Raw genomic sequence first — 19670 nt, 5'->3', positions numbered from 1 at the left:
TATTTTTAACTTTTTGAGAAAATGTCATACTGTTTTCCATAGTGGCTATGCCAGTTTGCATTCCTATGAATAGTGCTCAAGGATTCTAATTTCTCCACATTTTTATGTCTGCCATACTGTTTTATTTATTGTAGCTTTGTAATATATTTTGAAACCAGGAAGTGTGATTTGTCTTCTCTCAAAATTGCTTTAGCTATTAAGGTTCTTTTGTGTATCTATATGAATTTTAGGATTGCTTTTTCTGTTTATGATAAAAAATGCCATTGGGATTTTGATAGGGATTGCATTAAATCTGTAGACTGCTTTGGTAGTATGGCCATTTAAACATTATTAATTCTTCCAGTTCATGAGCATGGGATGTCTTTCAATTATTTGTGGGTGCTTTAATTTCTTTAATCAATGTTTTGTAGTTTTCTGTGTATAAGTTTCTCATCTCCAGAGTTAAGTTTTTTTCCAAGTATTTTATTCTTTTTGATGCTACTATAAATGGAATTGTCTTCTTAATTTTCTTTTTTTTTTTTTTTAAGTTTTATTCATTTTTGAGAGGCAGAGAGAGACAGAGCATGAGCAGGGAAGGGGCAGAGAGAGGGAGACACAGAATCTGAAGCAGGCTCCAGACTCTGAGCTGTCAGCACAGAGCCCAATGCGGGGCTCGAACTCATGAACTGTGAGATCATGACCTGAGCTGAAGTTGGACACTCAACCGACTGAGCCACCCAGGTGCCCCTTAATTTTCTTTTTTGAAAAATTTATTAAGTGTATAAAAATGTAACTGATTTTTTATGTTGATTTTGTATCCTGCCACTTTGCTGAATTTATTTGTTAGTTATAACAGTTTTTTGGTGAAGTCTTTAGGATTTTCTATACATAAGAGCATGTCATCTGCAAACAGAGACAATTTTACTTCTCTTCCAATTTAGGTACCTTTTATTTCTTTTTCTTGCCTAATTGCTCTGGCTAGGAATTCCAGTATTGAATAAAAGTGGCAAGAATGAATATTATTGTTTTATTCCTGACATGGAGGAGAAGCTTTCAGTTTATTTTTACCATTGACTATGTTATTACCTGTGCTATTGTCAAATATGGCCTTTTTATTATGTTGACTTACATTCCTTCTGTACCTAATTTGTTGAACATTTTTATCATGAAAAGGTGTTGAGTTTTGTCAAATTCTTTTTCTGTATCTTTTGAGATGATCACATGATTTTTACCCTTCCTTCTGTTAATGTGGTGTATCACATTCATTAATTTGTTTATGCTGAACCATTCTTGCATCCCAGGGATAAATCCCATTTGATCATGGTGTATGATTCTTTTATGTGCTGTCGGATTTGTTTTGCTAGAATTTTGTTGAAGATTTTTGCATCTAAGTTCATCAGGGATATTGGCCTATAATTTTCTTTGCTTGTAGCATCTTTGTCTGGTTTTGGTATAAGAGTAATGCTGGCCTTTTGTAAAGTGAGTTTGGAAGTGTTTTCTCCTTCTCAGTTTTTCTCTCTCTCTCTCTCTCTGGTTGGTCTAGTAAAGATTTGTCCATTTTATTTTTTCAGAAAACCAACTCTCAGTCTTCTTGATCTTATCTGTTTCTTTTCTAGTCTCCATTTCATTTATTTGTGTTCTAATTTTTATTATTTCCTTCCTTCTGCTAACTTTAGGCTTAATTTCTCCTTCTTTTTCTAGTTCTTTGATGTGTAAAGTTAGATTGTTTATTTGTGAACTTTCTTCTTTCTTGATATGGGTGGTTATCCCAGAAAGTTCCCCCTAAGTACTACTTCTGCTGCATCCCATAGGTTTTGGTATATTATATTTTCATGTCCATTTGTCTCAAGATTTTTTTTTAATTTTCCTTTCAATTTCTTCTTTAACCCATTGGTTGTTCAGAAATGTCTTAGTTAGTTTCTAAATATTTCTGAACTTTCCAATTGTCCTTCTGTTATTGATTTCTAGTTTCATACTCTGTGGCCAGAAAAGACACCTGATACAGTTTCAGTCTTCTTCAGTTTGTTAAGACGTGTTTTGTGGCCAAACACTGTGTTGCAGAATTCCACTTTTGCCCTGTCTAGTTCCTACATCTCTCTCTTTTCCATTCTACCTTCAAATATCACCATTTACAGTTTGTTGTTGTTGTTATTTTAAGGATGTATTTGGCTCTTCAATTTCTTATTTCCACTCTATGAGCAAGTTGCACTCAGGGATTAGATTTTATACACTTTTATTCTCATTGCCAGCACTTAGCAAGTGTGCATAACAAGTGTTTATAGATGGAAGGGGAAAGATTTAAAATTTTACAGAGATGTGAAAAAGACTCCAACCAGTTTGCCTGTTAAACTTACTCCTAACTTGTGAAGGCCACTGAATTAAACAGAAGAAATTAAAAATAAGATTCAGCTCCCATCTGGGGTATGTTTAAAATGCAAAGATTGGCCACAACCAGTGAAGATGTCTTGCAACAAGAAGAGTTTTTATTGAAACACCACCAGAGAGAAATCCAAAGAAATGCTACAATTCTAAAAATAGGTTCTTAAGTCACTGGAAGAAAAGCAGAAAAATAAGAGGGCTTTCACTTAGGAACCTAGCTTCAGGTTGGTATTTTAATTTAGGGGCTCTTCTTTGGGGGTTCAGGAAGGCACCCTCTGTTCACTCTTTATGTTGTTGGCTTTCGTGGATTTCTCTTCCACAGTGTGAACTCTGGATGAGAGAACTTTGCCACGAGGATCTATTTCTTCAACAATCGTTTTAACCATGGTGGTTTTAGATGAGTCTAAAATGACACATAAGAATTGTTAGAATTTATCAAATTCATAAAGGGGAAATAATTAACTCATAATTTGAAACATACAAGTAAATACCGGATGCTTAACACAGCTTTTGTTTACCTTTTCTTTGATTTCCTGGTCCTTCATAGCCTTTTGATTTAACACAAGAGCTGTAAAAATAAGAGAGCTTGCATTAATTATTTCACTCTGTTTTGCTGGGGAAATTGTAAAACAAGGATTTAAGATGGGAGATCTCTGGGGACGCCTGGGGGGCTCAGTCTGTTAAGTGTGATTCTTGATTTCGGCTCAGGTCATGATTTCAGTGTTCATGAGTTTGAGCCCTTCATGGGGCTCCACACTGGCAGTGTAGAGTGTGCTTGAATTCTCTCTCTGACCCTTCCCTGCTTGTGCTCTCTCTCTGCCTTCCTCTCTCAAAAATAAACTTTAAAAAAAAGATGGGAGATATCTGGATTCTAAATAACACTAGAAGGAGTTTATGTACACATGATATGGGTCATAAATACTTTATCCCTGACTTCAAAAAAAAATCAATAACCTTAAGATAAAATGTTTTCTCACTGGAAGTGGTACTTACCCATCCTCTCCATCTATCAGGCGGCAGTAGGTCTCAATTTCCTTTTCTAGGTGGACCTTGATGTCGAGCAGCTGCTCGTACTCCAGTTTCTGGCCCTCCGTCTCGGTTCGGACCTGGTGCAGCTGTTCTTCCAGGGCCCCGATCTGAGCCTGGATCTGGGCGAGCTGCGTGCAGTAGTTCCCTTCGGTCTCGGTCAGGGAGCACTCCAGGGACTGTTTCTGAGGATCAGTAAGACACAGTTCAGTAGAAAATGTCACAATGTTGTTTTAGAATCAGGCAGAGCACTTAAGAGACATTTAAAAGAGTTATCCTTACATAATGCAAATGACCATATTTACCCCAAAGAGTCCCCCTTGTTCAATATTAATCGTCATACTGTTGTTGTGTTTGAGAATGACACAGTTGGTGGTGAATGTCACTCATGTCCAGGAGTGTTAGCAAAGATGAACTTGTTTCTTCATAGGGCACAGTGTAAAGATCCCTCTACCCCACCAATATAGCCTATGCTTGTGGAGTCTGGCACAATTTGCCACATTCCCCAGGAAAAAAGTTCTCAGACAATTAGCTGCCTTGTTTCTAATCATGTAACAGCTTCCTCTCATGGAGATTAGCTCTTCTATTAAAAGACAATCCCCTAGTGAAATGCATAAACTTTCCAGAAGTAAAATGACCCAAAGGAAAGAATGACCTTTTAAATCTTTGAATGGTTTGACTCATCAGCTTGTGAATCCAAATGGCTTTATATAGGGTCTCTCCTAGAGAGGGATGCCTGCTATAGTTTTACATGGGATGAAGATAAGAGTGTCTTACTCTTTCATCTACAAGAATTTTTTGCAAAGTCCCAATTTCATATACATTCATACCCTCCTTTGTGGATCAACTCTAAAGGTTTGTTTACTTGCCATAGTGGAAAAAGTATAGAGGTGGGAGCTAGGAAATCTGGAGAGAAAGTTCTGGTTCCTTCATATTCAACTGTGGGACTCTGGGGAGACTCTTTGAATCTTAGATTGTTCTTTTGGAAATAATGACATGAATTATAAAGTCTGCCCTGCCCAAGCCCTAGGGTTATTGTGGATTCCTGTGGGGGAAAGTGCTGGGCCTTAATGAAAAGGTTACTATTATTATCATGACTGTTTAGCTTTATAGGCAACCTTCCCGCCTCTGCTTTGCTTCTTGTTTATGCCACCTAAGATGGAACTTGTAAGTGCTCTTAATTAAGTGTTCCAAAGGAATGCTAGATGAGGAAGCTAGGAGAGGTGAAAAGGTATTTTTGCACTCCATGGAGAATGCTTTTTGATCTTTTGCCTTAGGAGGGAAGACTCAGGGTAAAAACGCTTTTCTTTTACGGGCACCTCAAAAGAATTGTACTTGCTAATTTCTAATGTTTCATAATTATGAGCATCTAGGTATACTTTCCAGGCAAAGAAGGGTTCTGCTGGGCAAAATGCAAAGGTGTCTTATTTCAAAGCACGGTCATTAATGGATAAAAACAAAACTAAGTAATATCACGTGGAAGAAGCACTCTTCTGATTTTTACCTCAATTTCTGAAACAAATCTTTTTTGTACTTTTTACTGACCATTGCTAAGAGGGACTGAAGTTCAATCTCCAGAGTCTGAAGAGTACGTTTCATTTCCGTAAGCTCATTCCGAGCTGAGGTGGTGGCACCAGCATCGTCGGAAATCTGCTGCTGCAGCGAAGCGCTCTGCAAGGTTGGGGAGCACGTTAGGGTACAGCTTGCCTTGCATCAGCGCTCAGGGCCCGGCAAGCGCGCCCCCACGGGGTTTCACCTTCTCGTTGAACCAGGCCTCCGCGTCCCTGCGGTTCTGCTCGGCCAGGTCTTCGTACTCGGCCCGCATGTTGTTCAGCAGGACCGTGAGGTCCACCCCGGGCGCCGCGTTCATCTCCACGTTCACGTTCCCGCCCGCCGCGCACTGCAGGGCCTTCATTTCCTAAAAGAAGGGTAACCATGTTACGAGCTGAGTATTTTCAAAGGAACTAGACAAGCCAGGATGCAGAAGATTAGAAGTGTTTTGTTTTGCTTTGTTTAAAAAAGTTTGTTTCTTTGGGGGCGGATGGATAGGAACATTTCAAACAGTCTAAACCATAGGGAGAAATTGACAAATTCCTTTGGAATATTGACGTCAGACATCAGACTCGTCATCTGAAATGTATGTTTCAATTTTGGGAGCGAGGCGGATTGTGGAATCAGGGGAGACAGAGCACCTACCTCCTCGTGATTCTTCTTGAGGTAAGCCAGCTCCTCGCTCAGAGTTTCCAGCTGGATCTCTAGGTCCGTTCTGCACAGAGTCAGCTCATCCAGGACCCTGCGCAAACCACTGACGTCCGCGTCAACGCTCTGGTGAAGGGCCTGTTCGTTTTCAAACCTTAGGAAATAGTAGACACCTGCATTACCTTAGTCCCATCACTTTTTAGATCATCATAAAACTCCAACCGTGCTTTGAGGTCGAACTGTTAAAATCTACTCAAAATTTCCGTTAGACCGCCCATAATGCAATGAACAAATTTCTTTGAAGCAAGAGAATAGGAACACTCGAAAATCTTTCATATGATCTTAACATTCATTTGTGTCAGTTCCTAAATTTCCCATTCAGCTGGTCATTCTTATACGCATTTGGTTTAAAACGAAGAAGCAAAATCAAACAAGTTAGGTGACCTCCAATAGCCTAAATTAAAGGGGTGGGGGGAATGTTGAGATAACCTTCTTTGGTTTCTCTTCAGCTCTACTTACTTTAGCCTGAAGTCATCAGCCGTTAGTCTTGCGTTATCGTTTTGCAGGATAATATTGGCATTACTGGTAGTTACAGAAATTATCTGATAAATGGAGAGTTAGTTAAGAGTGAGGAAATAATCTAAAAATGTCACATTCCCTTGAAATAAAGTCACCTATGAAATTATAGTAATCTTTCTGGCATTCTGTCTCTAATAATAAGATGATTCTTTTGGAAACGGGAAAGTAAGTCTGGCCTCTTTTACCACTTCACCCCACCTGTTAAAAAAAATCCTTTCTATGGAAAAACTTATAAATAAATAGCAGGAAACATTGGGCAGTTTTTGATATTTTCATATCACAAAAAGCATAAACGTGCATACCTCATACCAGGTATGGGTGAGCCATGTTCGAAGATTAGAATTTTAATATAAATTATTTTTAATATTGGGGTGCCTGGGTGGCTCAGTCGGTTGGACTTCCAACTTCAGTTCAGGTCATGATCTCATGGCTCGTGATTCAAGCCCCGTGTTGGGTTCTGTGCTGACAGCTCAGAGCCTGGAGCCTGGTTCAGATTCTGTGTCACCCTCTCTTTCTGCCCCTCTCCTGCTCACACTGTGACTCTCTCTCTCTCTCTCTCTCAAAAATAAACATTAACAAATTTTTTAATAAATTATTTTTAATATTAATAATGAACTTCTGAAAATTAGAAGCTGAGAGCAAAGCCCTGCTGTGTGTAACAGCATACATGTTTGTGGGTGCTTGTGTGGCTAAATACTCTCTGGGGTATTAACTAACCCTCACAACATTATGTTTCTTACCTGGTTCCTGAGGTCATCAATTATTGGGAAGTATCTGCTGTAATCATGATCAAGACCACGGCAGGAACCAGGCCCAAATTTCTCATACCAGCCCTTGATCTTCTGCTCCAGGTCGGCGTTGGCCTCCTCCAGGGCACGCACATTCTCCAGGTAGGAGGCCAGCCGGTCGTTGAGGTTCTGCATGGTCACCTTCTCGTTGCCCGACAGGAGGCCGTGTTCGTTCCCCATGAAGGCAGTACAAGAGGCCGTCCCCGCTCCGAGCCCTCCGCCATAGCCTCCTGCAGGTGAGCTGCCCCCAAAAGCGCAAGAGAAGCCACTTCCAATGCCTGGCACACCACATGCATTTGCAGCCCCAAAGCCCACTCCCCCGCTAGAGCCAAGCCGTCTGGATGCAGAAGAAAAGCGCACAGACATGATGTCCAGGCTGGAGAGCTTGTTCCTGGGGTGAAGCTTCGATGGCAAATGTTCTGCTCAAACAGTTGAGCTTGTCTTTATATACACATTATCAGGGTGTTTCTTGATGAACTTTGCTACTCATAGCAAAATGGTGTTTGCCAGCTCATCCTGAATTATTCATAATTGGGTGATTTTTTTTTTTTTTTTAATGAACGCCTTTACCCTACTGTGTCCATTTCTGTAGGTGGATAGTTACCTTGGGGTTATTCGTTATCTCCAAAATAGGACAGGGAGGAGTATTATCAAGATTATTATAGTGATGCATTTCAAATTTAGTATGAGCAATCCTTCCTGTCCTCCAGGTTTCAGGACTATACAACTCCTTTAAGAATAAAAAAGTGTGATAGACAAATTTCTCTTTCCCCTGCTCAAACCAACAACATCATATATTTTTCCAGCATGTGAGGCATCATAGTCATGGTTTTCAGTGGATAATATGATCTTTCTTTCAGATGTATTGAAAATAATTTCAAGATCATGAGCTCATGGTACTAGAGGAAGGAGGCCAGGTCTTAAATGAAAATTGGGGAATTAAATGGACTCTTATTTGGCAACAGAAAGTCTTCCTTGATCCTTATCCCTCCTGAGTTACTATTTCATTTTTACTCGTTTTCTGTCTAAGCTCTTTTGCCACCCAGGTTAAATAAAGGTGTTAGCTAACGTCTCTGGGCCTAGTTTCCTTATCTTTAAAATGAAAAGACTAAAACTATGGTCTGTATGTGGCCTTTCTATTTCTAGATTTCTTGCATTTTTACATTTCTTCATTTCATTCATTCTTTTTTTTTTTTTAATGTTATTTATTTTTGAGAGAGAGAGAAACAGAGTGTGAGCAGGGGAGGGGCAAAGAGAGAAGGAGACAGAATCTGAAGCAGGCTCCAGGCTCTGAGCTGTCAGCACAGAGCCCAACACAGGGCTCAAACCCATGAACCGTGAGATTATGACCAGAACCAAAGTTGGACACTTAACTGACTGAGCCACCCAGACACCCATCTTCCTTTCATTATTTCTAGAAAAATTTTCTGCATTCACTTTCTCCACTCTTCTCCTCCTACTCACTCCTGAATTTTGGTCCCAGCGCTTTATTGAAATTAACTCTTAAAGATTGCTAATTATCCCACGTCTCCAATTCAGTCAGTGTTTCTTGTGTTTATTCTCCTACACTATCTTAGGCACATTTGATACTGACCACCCCAGGTTTACTGAGCTCTGAACAATTGCCTTCTGGGAATACTTCTATTAGAATATTTCTGTTTGCTCCTGTTTTTTTTTTTTTTTTTTCATTCAGTGTGTCTGTGCCCTAAATTTTGTCATTCCTTACAGGTTTGTGCTTGGTCTTCTTGTTTCCTACACATTCTCCTTTAGTACTGTTATCCCTTCTTGTTGTTTTGGCTCTAGGTGAATGGTTTCTAAATATACATCTTTAGCGCTGGCCTCTGCCCCATTCTAGACCCACTGGGCCTCACTATGCCCAGCAGACGTTTCTACTGAGAGGCTCTGTCATGACTTCTAGTTCAACACTCACACTTTGTCATATCAAAGTTTGTCATCAGACTTTGTCTTTTGTACCTTTTTTCATTACTTACTGGTGGAATTACTCTGACTCATGCTCAAGATTGCTAAGAAATCTTTAATTTTTGTCATCTTCTAACAGTTCACATCCAACAAATTACTAGGTCCAACTGAACGTACTTCTGCAGTGTCTCTTGAAGCATTTATCTCTTCTATTTTCTTTTCACTATCATTTTTTTTTCAGTTCAATTATTGGATTTTGGTTCAAGTCTTTTTCCTCTCTGTCCTGGTCAGTAGGCAGATCAGTAAGTCAAGGCACCATTCCTAAAACACACCACCATTCATGTAATTGAAAGAATGTGGGCTCTTGGATTCAGATATATCAGCATCCATATCCCAGTTCTGCAACTTCCTGGCTGTGTGATCAATGCAAAGTTCATTCTCACTGAGCTGCCATTTCTAAGATGGAGACATGACTTGTGTTTCTGTGAGTTTAAAAACGTGGTTTAAAATCCATGGACTATAAACTAGATAAAGCTCCTTTGCCTGACATGTGTTTCTTCTTGAGGTAGGTTGTACTTACCTGACCTATTCATTCTTTTATTTTACTGCTCTTCTCCTTTCCCTCCTTTTGGTATTTGCTCCTATTGTTGTCTCCATTTGAGATTATTTGAGATCTTGCATTTGCCAAGAACAACGGACATCACTTTCAATTATAGAGGTTGAAAATGAAGTTGGTAAAAATATAAATTTTCATGACCTAATAAGTGAATTTGCAGAAAAGCAAGCCAGAAAAATCTGCTGATTGATCAAGAAATCATATTAATAAAGCAGCATACCCTATTGTATTACATAAAATTATGACATCAAAAATGTTAGTTCTTTGTAATTTATTTGTAAGATTATGTGACATCTGTATTACTAAACCTCTATTATATGTTATAAGTAATACAATGTTTTTAAAGAAAAATATTCATGTTTTAGTATCTCTCACTGAACTTTTTCCTGACTTTTGAACAAGGGACCTGACATTTTCATTTTGCATTAGCCCCTGCAAATTAGGAAGCCATTTCTAGTTGTCAGATTCTTCCCCAGGATACCTGAAGAGTTCTAGAGAAAATACCTGCAGATACTTGAATATACCAAAGAATGCTTACTGCACAACCACTCTGGAGTGATGATACACACACACACACACACACACACACACACAGCCTCCAAATATTTAGGGCTTTACTCTTAAAGATGAGCAGAATTTCAGAAATCACCATACAATGGAAAACACTTCAACATGAAAGACAAAGATTCAAAGAAAGAAACAGAAAAATGGCACTTGGGAAACAGATAATAAAGGAAGCTGAAAGAAAACTTAAAAAACAAAATAAAACTACCTATCATTAATGTCCTTAGAAGTAACAAAAATATTGCATATTTGAAACATGAATACAGTACCATTAAAATTGAACAGCACAAGAAAAGGGCTTTCAGAATTAAAAAATAACTTCCAAAATAACTTCAATGGAAGAGTTGGAAGATAAGCTTAAAAAAAATCTCCCTAACTGTTGACAAAAGACAAAAAGATGGATAAAAGAAAAGATTAGAAAATTAGAGGCTTAGCCCAAGAAGAACAACCTTAAGTAAATCAGAAAGAGAGAAAGAAGACATGATGAAGAAATTATATTATAAACATATTCTATAATACTACTCATATCTAAAGGACCTAGCTGCTAAGTTGAAAGAGGCCACCAAGAACTATGAGTGATAAGTGAAAAAGAACTGCCACAAAGCATGTGCTCAGTTTATTTCAGAGAACCATGGAGAGAAAGAGAACACTTAAAATACCAGAAGAAAAGAGAACACAACCAATGATGTGGAAATCAGCATGGCTCTGAAATTGTCAACAGCCCTGGAAGTCATGACTCCAAGGAAGAATGCCTTCAAAATTCTACTTGAAAATGATATCCGGGGTGTCTGGGTAGCTCAGTTGGTTAAGCGTCCCACCTCGGCTCAGGTCACGATCTCACGGTTCATGAGTTCTAACTCCACGTCAGGCTCTGTGCTAACAGCTCAGAGCCTAGAACGTGCTTCAGATTCTGTGTCTCTCTGTCTCTCTGCCTCTCCCCTACTTGTGCTCTGTTTCTCCCTCTCTCAAAAATAAATAAACATTAAAAAAAAAAGTGATATCCAACCTAAAATCCTCTACATTGACAATTAATCATGAATGAGGGTGGAATAAAAATATTTTCAGACATGAAATTTCTCAAAAAATTTACCTCCCTTACACACTTTGTCAGAAAACCACTAGAAGGGAAAATGAACAAGATAAGGGAAAGCTTAGAATCCAAGAAATGGGGTCCCAGTACAAGTGCACTGAGTGCACATCCCTGATGATGGCTGGGTACTAGGTTGAAAGAAAAAATACAAGATGGGAAGATTCTGAGTGTGAGATCTGCCGGGGATACATGAAAATGATGGGTGGTTTTGTTTATGTAAGAAAGAGTATGAGAGATTAAGATGTATAGGGAACTTGGCTAGTAAAAATGTTAGAAAAATATTGCTTGCATGAAGAGCAAAAAGTTGTCCAAGAAAACATGGTGTATACTGTTCAACACAATAACAAACGATATTTACTTAGTCATAATGATGAAGATACCGAACATTGATTTAACCAAATATTATGGTATAACTATATTAGGAGAAGAAGGAAGGTAGTAAAGGCAAAACTCTCAACCTTCCTTTAAGAGCACAATATATAATATCTACAACCAATAAATCAAGAAATATTGAATAATGCATATTATTTTAAAATATAGAGATAAAGATGACAAGGAGCAGCTAAACGAGTTTTAAGTGGTTGCCTGTGGAAATCAGGGCTTGAGGTAAAAGAAGGGAGAGAAAGGACACTACTGTCTTTTGTTTTTACTTTTAGCATGATTTGACTGTTAAAACAAAGTACACTCATTACTTTGGTAAAAAGTAAAAATTCATTTAAAACTAACCAAGAAAAAAAGAATCCCAAGTTTCATTGTAAGGTACAGAGGTTTTATTGTAAAATTTACAAACAAAGTTGATACAGAGTCCAGTTTAAAATATAGACTGTGGGGAGCACCTGGGTGGCTCAGTTGGTTAAGTGTCCAATTCTTCATGTTGGTTCATGTCATGATCTCATGGTTTGTGATATCCAGCCCCATGTTGGGCTCTGTGCTGACAGCTCGGAGCCTGCTTGAGATTCTCTGTCCCTCTCTTTCTGCCCCTCTCCCTGGCTCATGTTCTCTCTCTCTCTCTCTCTCAAGATAAATAAATAAACTTAAAAAAAAAATAGACACCATAGTATCTCCATGTCTAGCAGTTAAATAAGACTAGATGAAATATCCTAATGCTGAATAAATTATTGTAAAATGTCTTTTAAATTCATATCTAAGCTCAAAAGAAAAGAAAAGAAGTCATTTAAAAAGAGAAAACACATATAGCTGAAATATGAGTGGTGAGCAAACACAAAAGCTCGAGTCATCCTAGAAATATACCCAGAGCAGAAACAGATTTTCTGCTTAAGAGTTCCATTGAGGAATAATATTTGGACCTGACCAAGTGTCATAGCTGAACTTGAGACCACCACTTAAAGCTGTATATCCCAAAAGCCTATGACTTCAGTAGAAAAGATGATGTTACAAAAGTCTCCTTGCTGGCCAAATGGAGAAACCAGTAAATCATTCTGTCACTGATGGTACTGAGTAAAAATTCAATAATATTAATGTTATTGATATTTGATGATGACTTGTAATCATGGCATTACTCTGATATAGTCTTACAGCTTGAATTCATGCCCACTTACTCTGAGAACCCCAATCCAAGAAATTCATTTAAGATGTTTTCAGGTTGGTACTGCTCCATAGTACCCTGGGGAAATCATCTCTGTCCTGACCCTGTAGGACTCCCAAAGTCAAATTCCAACCACATACACACTCATAATGAAATAAACGTGTGAGGAAACAAACCCATATGACTAAGAGTCAACCCTAACTAGAGTCTACAGAATAGGACATCAAAGACCAACGATAGTAAGATTATAAGAAAGTGTATGCAAAAAAAGTGTGGTTTTTGTGTTTAGGGAAGTGAAAGAGAGAACCGCAGGTGTTACAAATGAATGAGTGACTATCAAAAATGACTAGGTAAATTTGAAAAAGAAATGAGAAGAGAAAATAAATGGATAAAGAGCATTAGGAGGACACTTATCATGATGGGCACTGAGCAACATATAGAATTGTTGGATCACTATATTGTACACCTGAAACTAATAGAACACTGTGTGTTAATTATACTTCAATAAAAATAAGAAATGGGAAATATAATACCTAAAATTGAAAATTTCAACTGAGTATTAAGCAACAGATAAGACATAACTGAGAAGAAAATAAGTAAATTGTAGGGAAAATGATAAGGTATTCTAAATGAAAGAGAATGAGACAGAGGGAGAGCAAGAGAGAGAGAGACTGGAGAGAAATTTTGGCACGCTTTTGATTGGAGTCACCCTAAAGACAACACTAACAGAATGGGACAGTGGGTAAGAATTTTCTAGAATAGACTAGAAATAGTCCTCCAATAGAAGAAGCAAAGTGAATTTAAGAATCTACTTCTAGGGGCGCCTGGGTGGCGCAGTCGGTTAAGCGTCCGACTTCAGCCAGGTCACGATCTCGCGGTCTGTGAGTTCGAGCCCCGCGTCAGGCTCTGGGCTGATGGCTCGGAGCCTGGAGCCTGTTTCCGATTCTGTGTCTCCCTCTCTGTCCCAAAAATAAATAAAAAACGTTGAGAAAAAAATTAAAAAAAAAAAAAGAATCTACTTCTAGTCACATTATAGTGATGCCGAAGAACACCAAAGACAAGGAAAAGACCATAAAGCAGCCAGAGAAAATAGAGATCATCTACAAAGGAACCATAATCAGACTGTCAGCAGCTTCCATTAGCAACAATAGAAATTCAAAGACACTGGAATGATCTCTACAAAATATTAAGAAAAGATAATTCTCACATTAAAACTCAGCACCAAACAGAAATGTCTTTCAAGAATAAGGTGTGGATCCTGGGAACTCATGACAATAATGGCAGAATTTTTGAATTCTTACATAGAGATCACACAGAACAATTATATCACAAAACCAGAGACCCATGTACAACTTTTATTATTTTTTATTTACTTTATTATTATTTTTTTAAATTTTTTTTTTTTCAACATTTTTAATTTATTTTTGGGACAGAGAGAGACAGAGCATGAACGGGGGAGGGGCAGAGAGAGAGGGAGACACAGAATCGGAAACAGGCTCCAGGCTCCGAGCCATCAGCCCAGAGCCTGACGCGGGGCTCAAACTCACGGACCGCGAGATCGTGACCTGGCTGAAGTCGGACGCTTAACCGACTGCGCCACCCAGGCGCCCCTACTTTATTATTATTTTATTTATTTTGAGAGAGAGGGAGAGGGAGAGAGAGACTCCTAAGCAGGCTCTGTGCTGCCAGTGCAGAGCTTGATTCAGGGCTTGATCTCATGAAAGGTGAGATCATGAGCTGAACTGAAATCGAGAGTCAGATGTTGAACCAACTGAGCCACCCAAGCACCCCCCTCCACGTACAACTTTTCTAACAAATCTAGGGGGCAAGGTATTATCAAGAAACCCAAAATATAAGCTGATAGAACAAACTACCATTAGCCTTAAGACCTGCATGTTGGAAGCATTTCTGTGGGAAAAAGAGGGAATCCAGAGGCACCTGAAGGGTCTGATTACAGGAGAAAAATGGAAGGCCAACTGAAAATGACAGCAGGTGAATTTGAGGAGGAAGGTGAAACTGTAACTTGAAACTGAGTTTGCCACTTGGTGGGTATTGAGCCAAAAGACACAACCAAGCCAAATAATAGCAAAATCAAGGGTTTTATTTACAACAGGTAAGGAGAATATATGGATATTTGCCATAGCAGTGTCTCCCCAAACAACAAAATTAGAGAAGTTTTAAGCTAAGAATGCATGTGTATTCACAGAGGGACTTAGTGAGGGAGAATTTAGTAGAGAACTGGGCAAAAATCATCCTAAGTGGACAGAGTCTAGGTCCTAGTTGATTGAAGTCATGGGGGCCAGCACGGGTCAGCATCATCCATTCTCTGCTCTAGTTAGTCTGGTATTGGAGTGCTCAAAGGGGTTTAAATCCTGTGAAAAAACAACTCAAGGATGTGTGTTAGGTCAATCTTTACTTTTGAAACAGCCCTGGAAGGCTTATTATTGATTTGTTGCCTCGGATGTGGTTACGCTATTCCCTTGCCTGGTGGAGAATTAGTTGTTGCATTCCCTTTATTCCCTTAAAATCTTGAACTACTGAGATTTTTGCATTTCTTTGTAATTCCAGCACTTCCTAGGAAGTTCTTCTAGAAGTGTGCTTGGGCAAGTTGTGCTGGTCAGGCATAGACCACAACATGGCTGGGGGCCTAAAATGACTTCTCTTATGTTGAGAAAGCTGTAACTCATCTTTCTTTTTCTGGGGACCCCTAACCCTATCTGCCTCCAAAACTGGGAGAATTTTGCCCATCCAGAAGTAGGTGAGTGAAAAGAGTCTTGCCATTAGGTGAGAGGGAAATAGTCTAGATTCTGTGAATTCTCAAAATTCACAAAAAGCTGTGGTTCCCTTCCAAGAGAGCATCCCACCATGAGAAGAAACCCCAGAAAGAAGAGTCAAAACTGATCAGAATAGGGTCAGTAGAAATGAAGGAAAGTGAAGGTCCAGACAGGAAATTTGAAATCAAGCCAATATATTTTTGAACACTTGATGAAAACCGAGAAAAGGGAGCTCTGTGCACTTAGAAAAGCTTTGTGGAACTATATTCATTCTAGAAGTTCAGGAACATGAATTGCCTAAAAAATGAAAAAAAGAAAAGGATTGAAGTAAAATCCTACAAAATGCTAGCACACAAAAACAAAAAAATTTAGGAGCTAAATTACATCTCTATAGAAAATGGGAGTATGCCAGAAAGACACATTTGCAAAACAGATTAAGATATAACCTACCATTTCAAAGTGATCTAAAGTGAGTTAAAAATGATGGAATGAAAGAAAAAAAAACTACATAAACCATAGTTGGGACACTTAGAAATGAGGAGACAGAACTTAGGAAAGGGTAAGAAATAAAAGCAAGAAATCATTACACTGGATAAGTTACAAACAAAAAAAGGAAGTTTAAAGAAAATCAGTTCCCAGAGAAAATACATATTCTGGAAATGCACAATCTCAAATAAAATATTAGCAAATACAACTCAATAGTATATTAAATAGCATGCACTATTCCAAGGGAGCTATTTATAGAAAAGGAGGATGGCTAATATTACATAGATAAAAATGTCATATGACAAAAATCCTATTACCATCTCAAAAGTACTAAAAGGAAAACATGGGCGGGGCACCTGGGTGGCTCTGTTGGTTGAAGAGTCCAACTCTCGATTTCAGCTCAGGTCATGATCCCAGCGTCGTGAGATCATGCCCAGCATCAGGCTCTGTGCCCAGTGTCGAGCCTGCCCAAGATTCTCTCTCTCTCCCTCTGCCCTTCCCCTCTGCTCCTGTTCTCTCTCTCTAAAGTTAAAAAAAAAAAAAAAAGAAAAAGAAAAAAAAAGAAAAGAAAAGAAAAACATGGGCAATTTTACTTATAATATTGTAATGACAAAGACCTTTCTCAGCAGATGTAAAACTCAGAATCTATGATATATACACCTATATCTATCTATATATAGACATACAATATATGTATATGACAATGTATTATAAAATTCTTTGTGATGACAAAAAAAATTAAAAATCACAACAGCAACACATTTGCATCACCCAATAACAAATGGTAATTCACTTCCCTTGTAATGAGCTCCCACAAATCTCGGGTATTTGTTAAAAGAAGAGATATTGGGGTGCCTGGGTGGCTCAGTCGGTTAAGTGCCATCTCTTGATTTTGGCTCAGGTCATGGTCTCATGGTTTGTGGGTTCGAGCCCTGCATCGGGCTTTGTGATGACAGCGTGCTGAGCCTGCTTGGGATTTTCTCTCTGCCCCTCCCCCACTCATGCTCTCTTTGAAAAACAGGGGTGGATATCAGTTTGTGATTTGTGCTTTAACAACCACCCAAGCATAGTATCTGAAGTCCTCCTTCAGATGGCAACTGATTCCTTATAAGTACACTCAGTATAGAATGTCACCACAGCAAAAAGCAACCTGCAAGGATTGGAGAAGAACATGTGATTATTGATGAGGGACCATAAGGCAAGCTGAGGACCAAGCACAAGCTAACATTACCCCCTTCCTCACTGCCCCCTGCCCCCAAGGTAGGATATGTGTGACATTCCTCAGGCACTCCTGGCTGCCTAAGGACAAAGGAAAGGACAGAAAATAAATGGTTAAATTGATAGACTCTCCATCAGTTTACAAATATCTTAGTCAATTACAAGAAAAAGACAATCTATCATTAGCCTAATATACAGAAACCTATAGACTCAGTTTCCTGGAGCCCCAACATCACCCTCCCTCCATAGTGATGTGGGGAACAAAGGCAAGAAGGAAATGGCAGATACTGCTTCGGATTCTGTGTCTCCCTCTCTCTCTGTTCTTCCCCTGTTTGTACTGTCCCTCTCTGTCTCTCAAAAAATGAATAAGTGTTTAAAAAAAATTAAAAAAAAAAGGAAATGGCAGAGAAAATTGAATTTCCTTGTAACCTGCAGCCCATTGACAGATACTTGAGGCAGGCAGAGTAGTTTCTTTCTCCAGGAACTCCCTACTGTCTTAATATTAATGCTTTGCTAGAGGGAAAAAAACCTTAGCTTGACAATAGCTAGGCCTCCTGGAATCTGTGAGTTTTTAGCATATGGGAAATCCCTTTAAGAAACTTCCTCTTGGGGCACCTGGGTGGCTTAGTCATTAAGTGCCAGACTTCCCCTCATGTCATGATCTCAGGGTTTGTGGGTTCAAGCCCCGTGTCAGGCTCTGTGCTGACAGCTTAGAGCCTGGAGCCTGCTTCAGATTCTGTGTCTCCCTTTCTCTCTCTGACCCTCCCCTGCTCACCCTCTGTCTGTCTCTCTCTCTCTCAGAAATAAATAAACATTAAAAAAAAAAAAAAGAAAGAAAAGAAACTTCCTCTTGACTTTACCTCCCCCAGCCCCATAGATATAATGAGTCATTCTTCACAACCCGAGTGGAGCTCTTCCTGCCCACGGGTCCTGTCCCCGTGCTTTAATAAAATCACCTTTTACACCAAAGATGTCTTCAAGAATTGTTTCTTGGCCGTCAGCTCCGAACCCCACCATCACCCCAAAACTTCATCAATTATTAGCAGAACTCCTGAAGAACTCAGGAGCCCCAGACTTCTGCAGAGTGAAGGAAAATCAGACCTAAACACCATGGGGAATTCTCACCCTCCTCAAAAGGAAGGACAGATTTAAGTCTAAATTCTGAGGATGGGATATTTGCTTGGATCTATGAACTCAACGGAACAGAAAGGAAACACACCCAGAATTTCATTTTACGTCTGTTCCTTTGCTAAAAAGATACACAGGGAATTCTGGTTTGTTCCCTTGGCAAGAAATTGTTAAAAAACAAAATTCAGCTGAGTAAATTTGAAGATCTAATTGGCTTCATTAAACAATGCATGAATTGGGCAGCATTCCACCTAGCAAGTCGAGTGGTGCTCCAAGGAGCTGTACAAAATGGAAGGCTTTTTATAGGAAGGAGGGTAAAGCAAGAGGGTATTGGCAACAGAAAAAAACAAAAGGATTTTTACTTCTTCTTTTTTGGGGGAAGAGAAGGGCAGATTTTTTGCTTTTTGTTTTATCATGCAGATGACCTCATCATTTCCTATCAGGAAATTTCAGATGGACCGTTAAAAGGTCACATTGCTGGAATAGGTTGAAACTGTAATTAAGTTTTGGTTTGCTGCTATGGGGGGGGGGCATATGACTTCATTTTAGACTTGTAATTTCTTCTTCTTTTTAAAAAATGTTGGTTTATTTTGAGACAGAGAGAGAGTGTGAGGGAGAGGCAGAGAGAGAAGCCCAACTCTGGGCTGATATTGTGGAGCCCAATAAGGGGCTGTATCTCAGGAACTGTGAGACCATGACCTGAGCTGAAATCAAGAGTTGGATGCTTAACCATCTGAACCATGCAGACACCCCTTTTCTTTTTCTCTTTCTTTCTTTCTTTTTCTTTCTTTTTTCTTTCTTTCTTTCTTTTTCTTTTTCTTTCTTTCTTTCTTTCTTTCTTTCTTTCTTTCTTTCTTTCTTTCTTTTCTTTTTCTTTCTTCTTCCTTCCTTTCTCTCTTTTTTTCCTTCCTTCCTTGTTTCCTTCCTTCCTTCCTCTCTCTTTCTCTCTTTCTTTCAACAAAATGATGACTTAGAGTTATTTGCTTTTCTTTTGAATCTTGTCACATCAACAGCACCCTTACCACAAAGTGCAATGTGTGCTCACTGTACCACGGCAGGAGTATGACCCTGATTCCAATCCAGGGTGTGGGTTTTTTCCCCACACCAAGGAATCCTCTGGCACAATTGTCAGTAGCAATTATCCCACCATCTACCTGGAGAGAGGTGAAGGGTTCAGTCCTGTAAGACTGCTCACTCTACCTCCAACTAGTTCAGACCTCAATCTCAAGTCTGGGCTGTCACTTGTGTCTCTAAACCACTGGCTGCAGATCACAGGTTTCCCCAGGGTCCCCTCCTTGGGTTGATTATTTCGTTAGGGTGGTTCACAGAACTCAGAGAAACATTTTGCTCATTAAATCACCGGTTTGTTATAAGAGGA

At 39.1% G+C, this 19670-nt stretch overlaps 1 protein-coding gene across 1 annotated transcript; it reads right to left on the bottom strand.

Annotated features, from left to right (window-relative positions):
- Positions 1 to 2440: 2440 nt before the first annotated feature.
- Positions 2441 to 7389, bottom strand: KRT27 (keratin 27). Its single transcript, XM_058705773.1, has 8 exons — positions 6903 to 7389; positions 6103 to 6185; positions 5581 to 5737; positions 5141 to 5302; positions 4930 to 5055; positions 3352 to 3569; positions 2877 to 2926; positions 2441 to 2761 (listed from the first exon to the last, which is right to left on the bottom strand). The coding sequence occupies exons 1-8, from the start codon at positions 7314 to 7316 to the stop codon at positions 2619 to 2621; spliced, it is 1353 nt and encodes a 450-aa protein (XP_058561756.1). The 5' UTR covers positions 7317 to 7389; the 3' UTR covers positions 2441 to 2618.
- Between the last annotated feature and the right edge of the window lie 12281 nt (positions 7390 to 19670).

This window comes from Neofelis nebulosa, chromosome 16 (genome assembly GCF_028018385.1).
Source record: "Neofelis nebulosa isolate mNeoNeb1 chromosome 16, mNeoNeb1.pri, whole genome shotgun sequence".
Lineage (NCBI taxonomy): Eukaryota > Metazoa > Chordata > Mammalia > Carnivora > Felidae > Neofelis > Neofelis nebulosa.
Note: the sequence above shows the minus strand (reverse complement) of the source record. Positions and strands in the feature narration are given on the sequence as shown.

Coding starts and splice junctions, on each gene's coding strand:
- KRT27 (XM_058705773.1), bottom strand. CDS start 7,316: ATGTCTGTGCGCTTTTCTTCTGCATCCAGACGGCTTGGCTCTAGCGGG. Junction 3,570..4,929: donor TTCAGTCCCTCTTAGCAATG/GTCAGTAAAAAG, acceptor ACTGATCCTCAG/AAACAGTCCCTGGAGTGCTC. Junction 2,762..2,876: donor ACCAGGAAATCAAAGAAAAG/GTAAACAAAAGC, acceptor GTGTCATTTTAG/ACTCATCTAAAACCACCATG.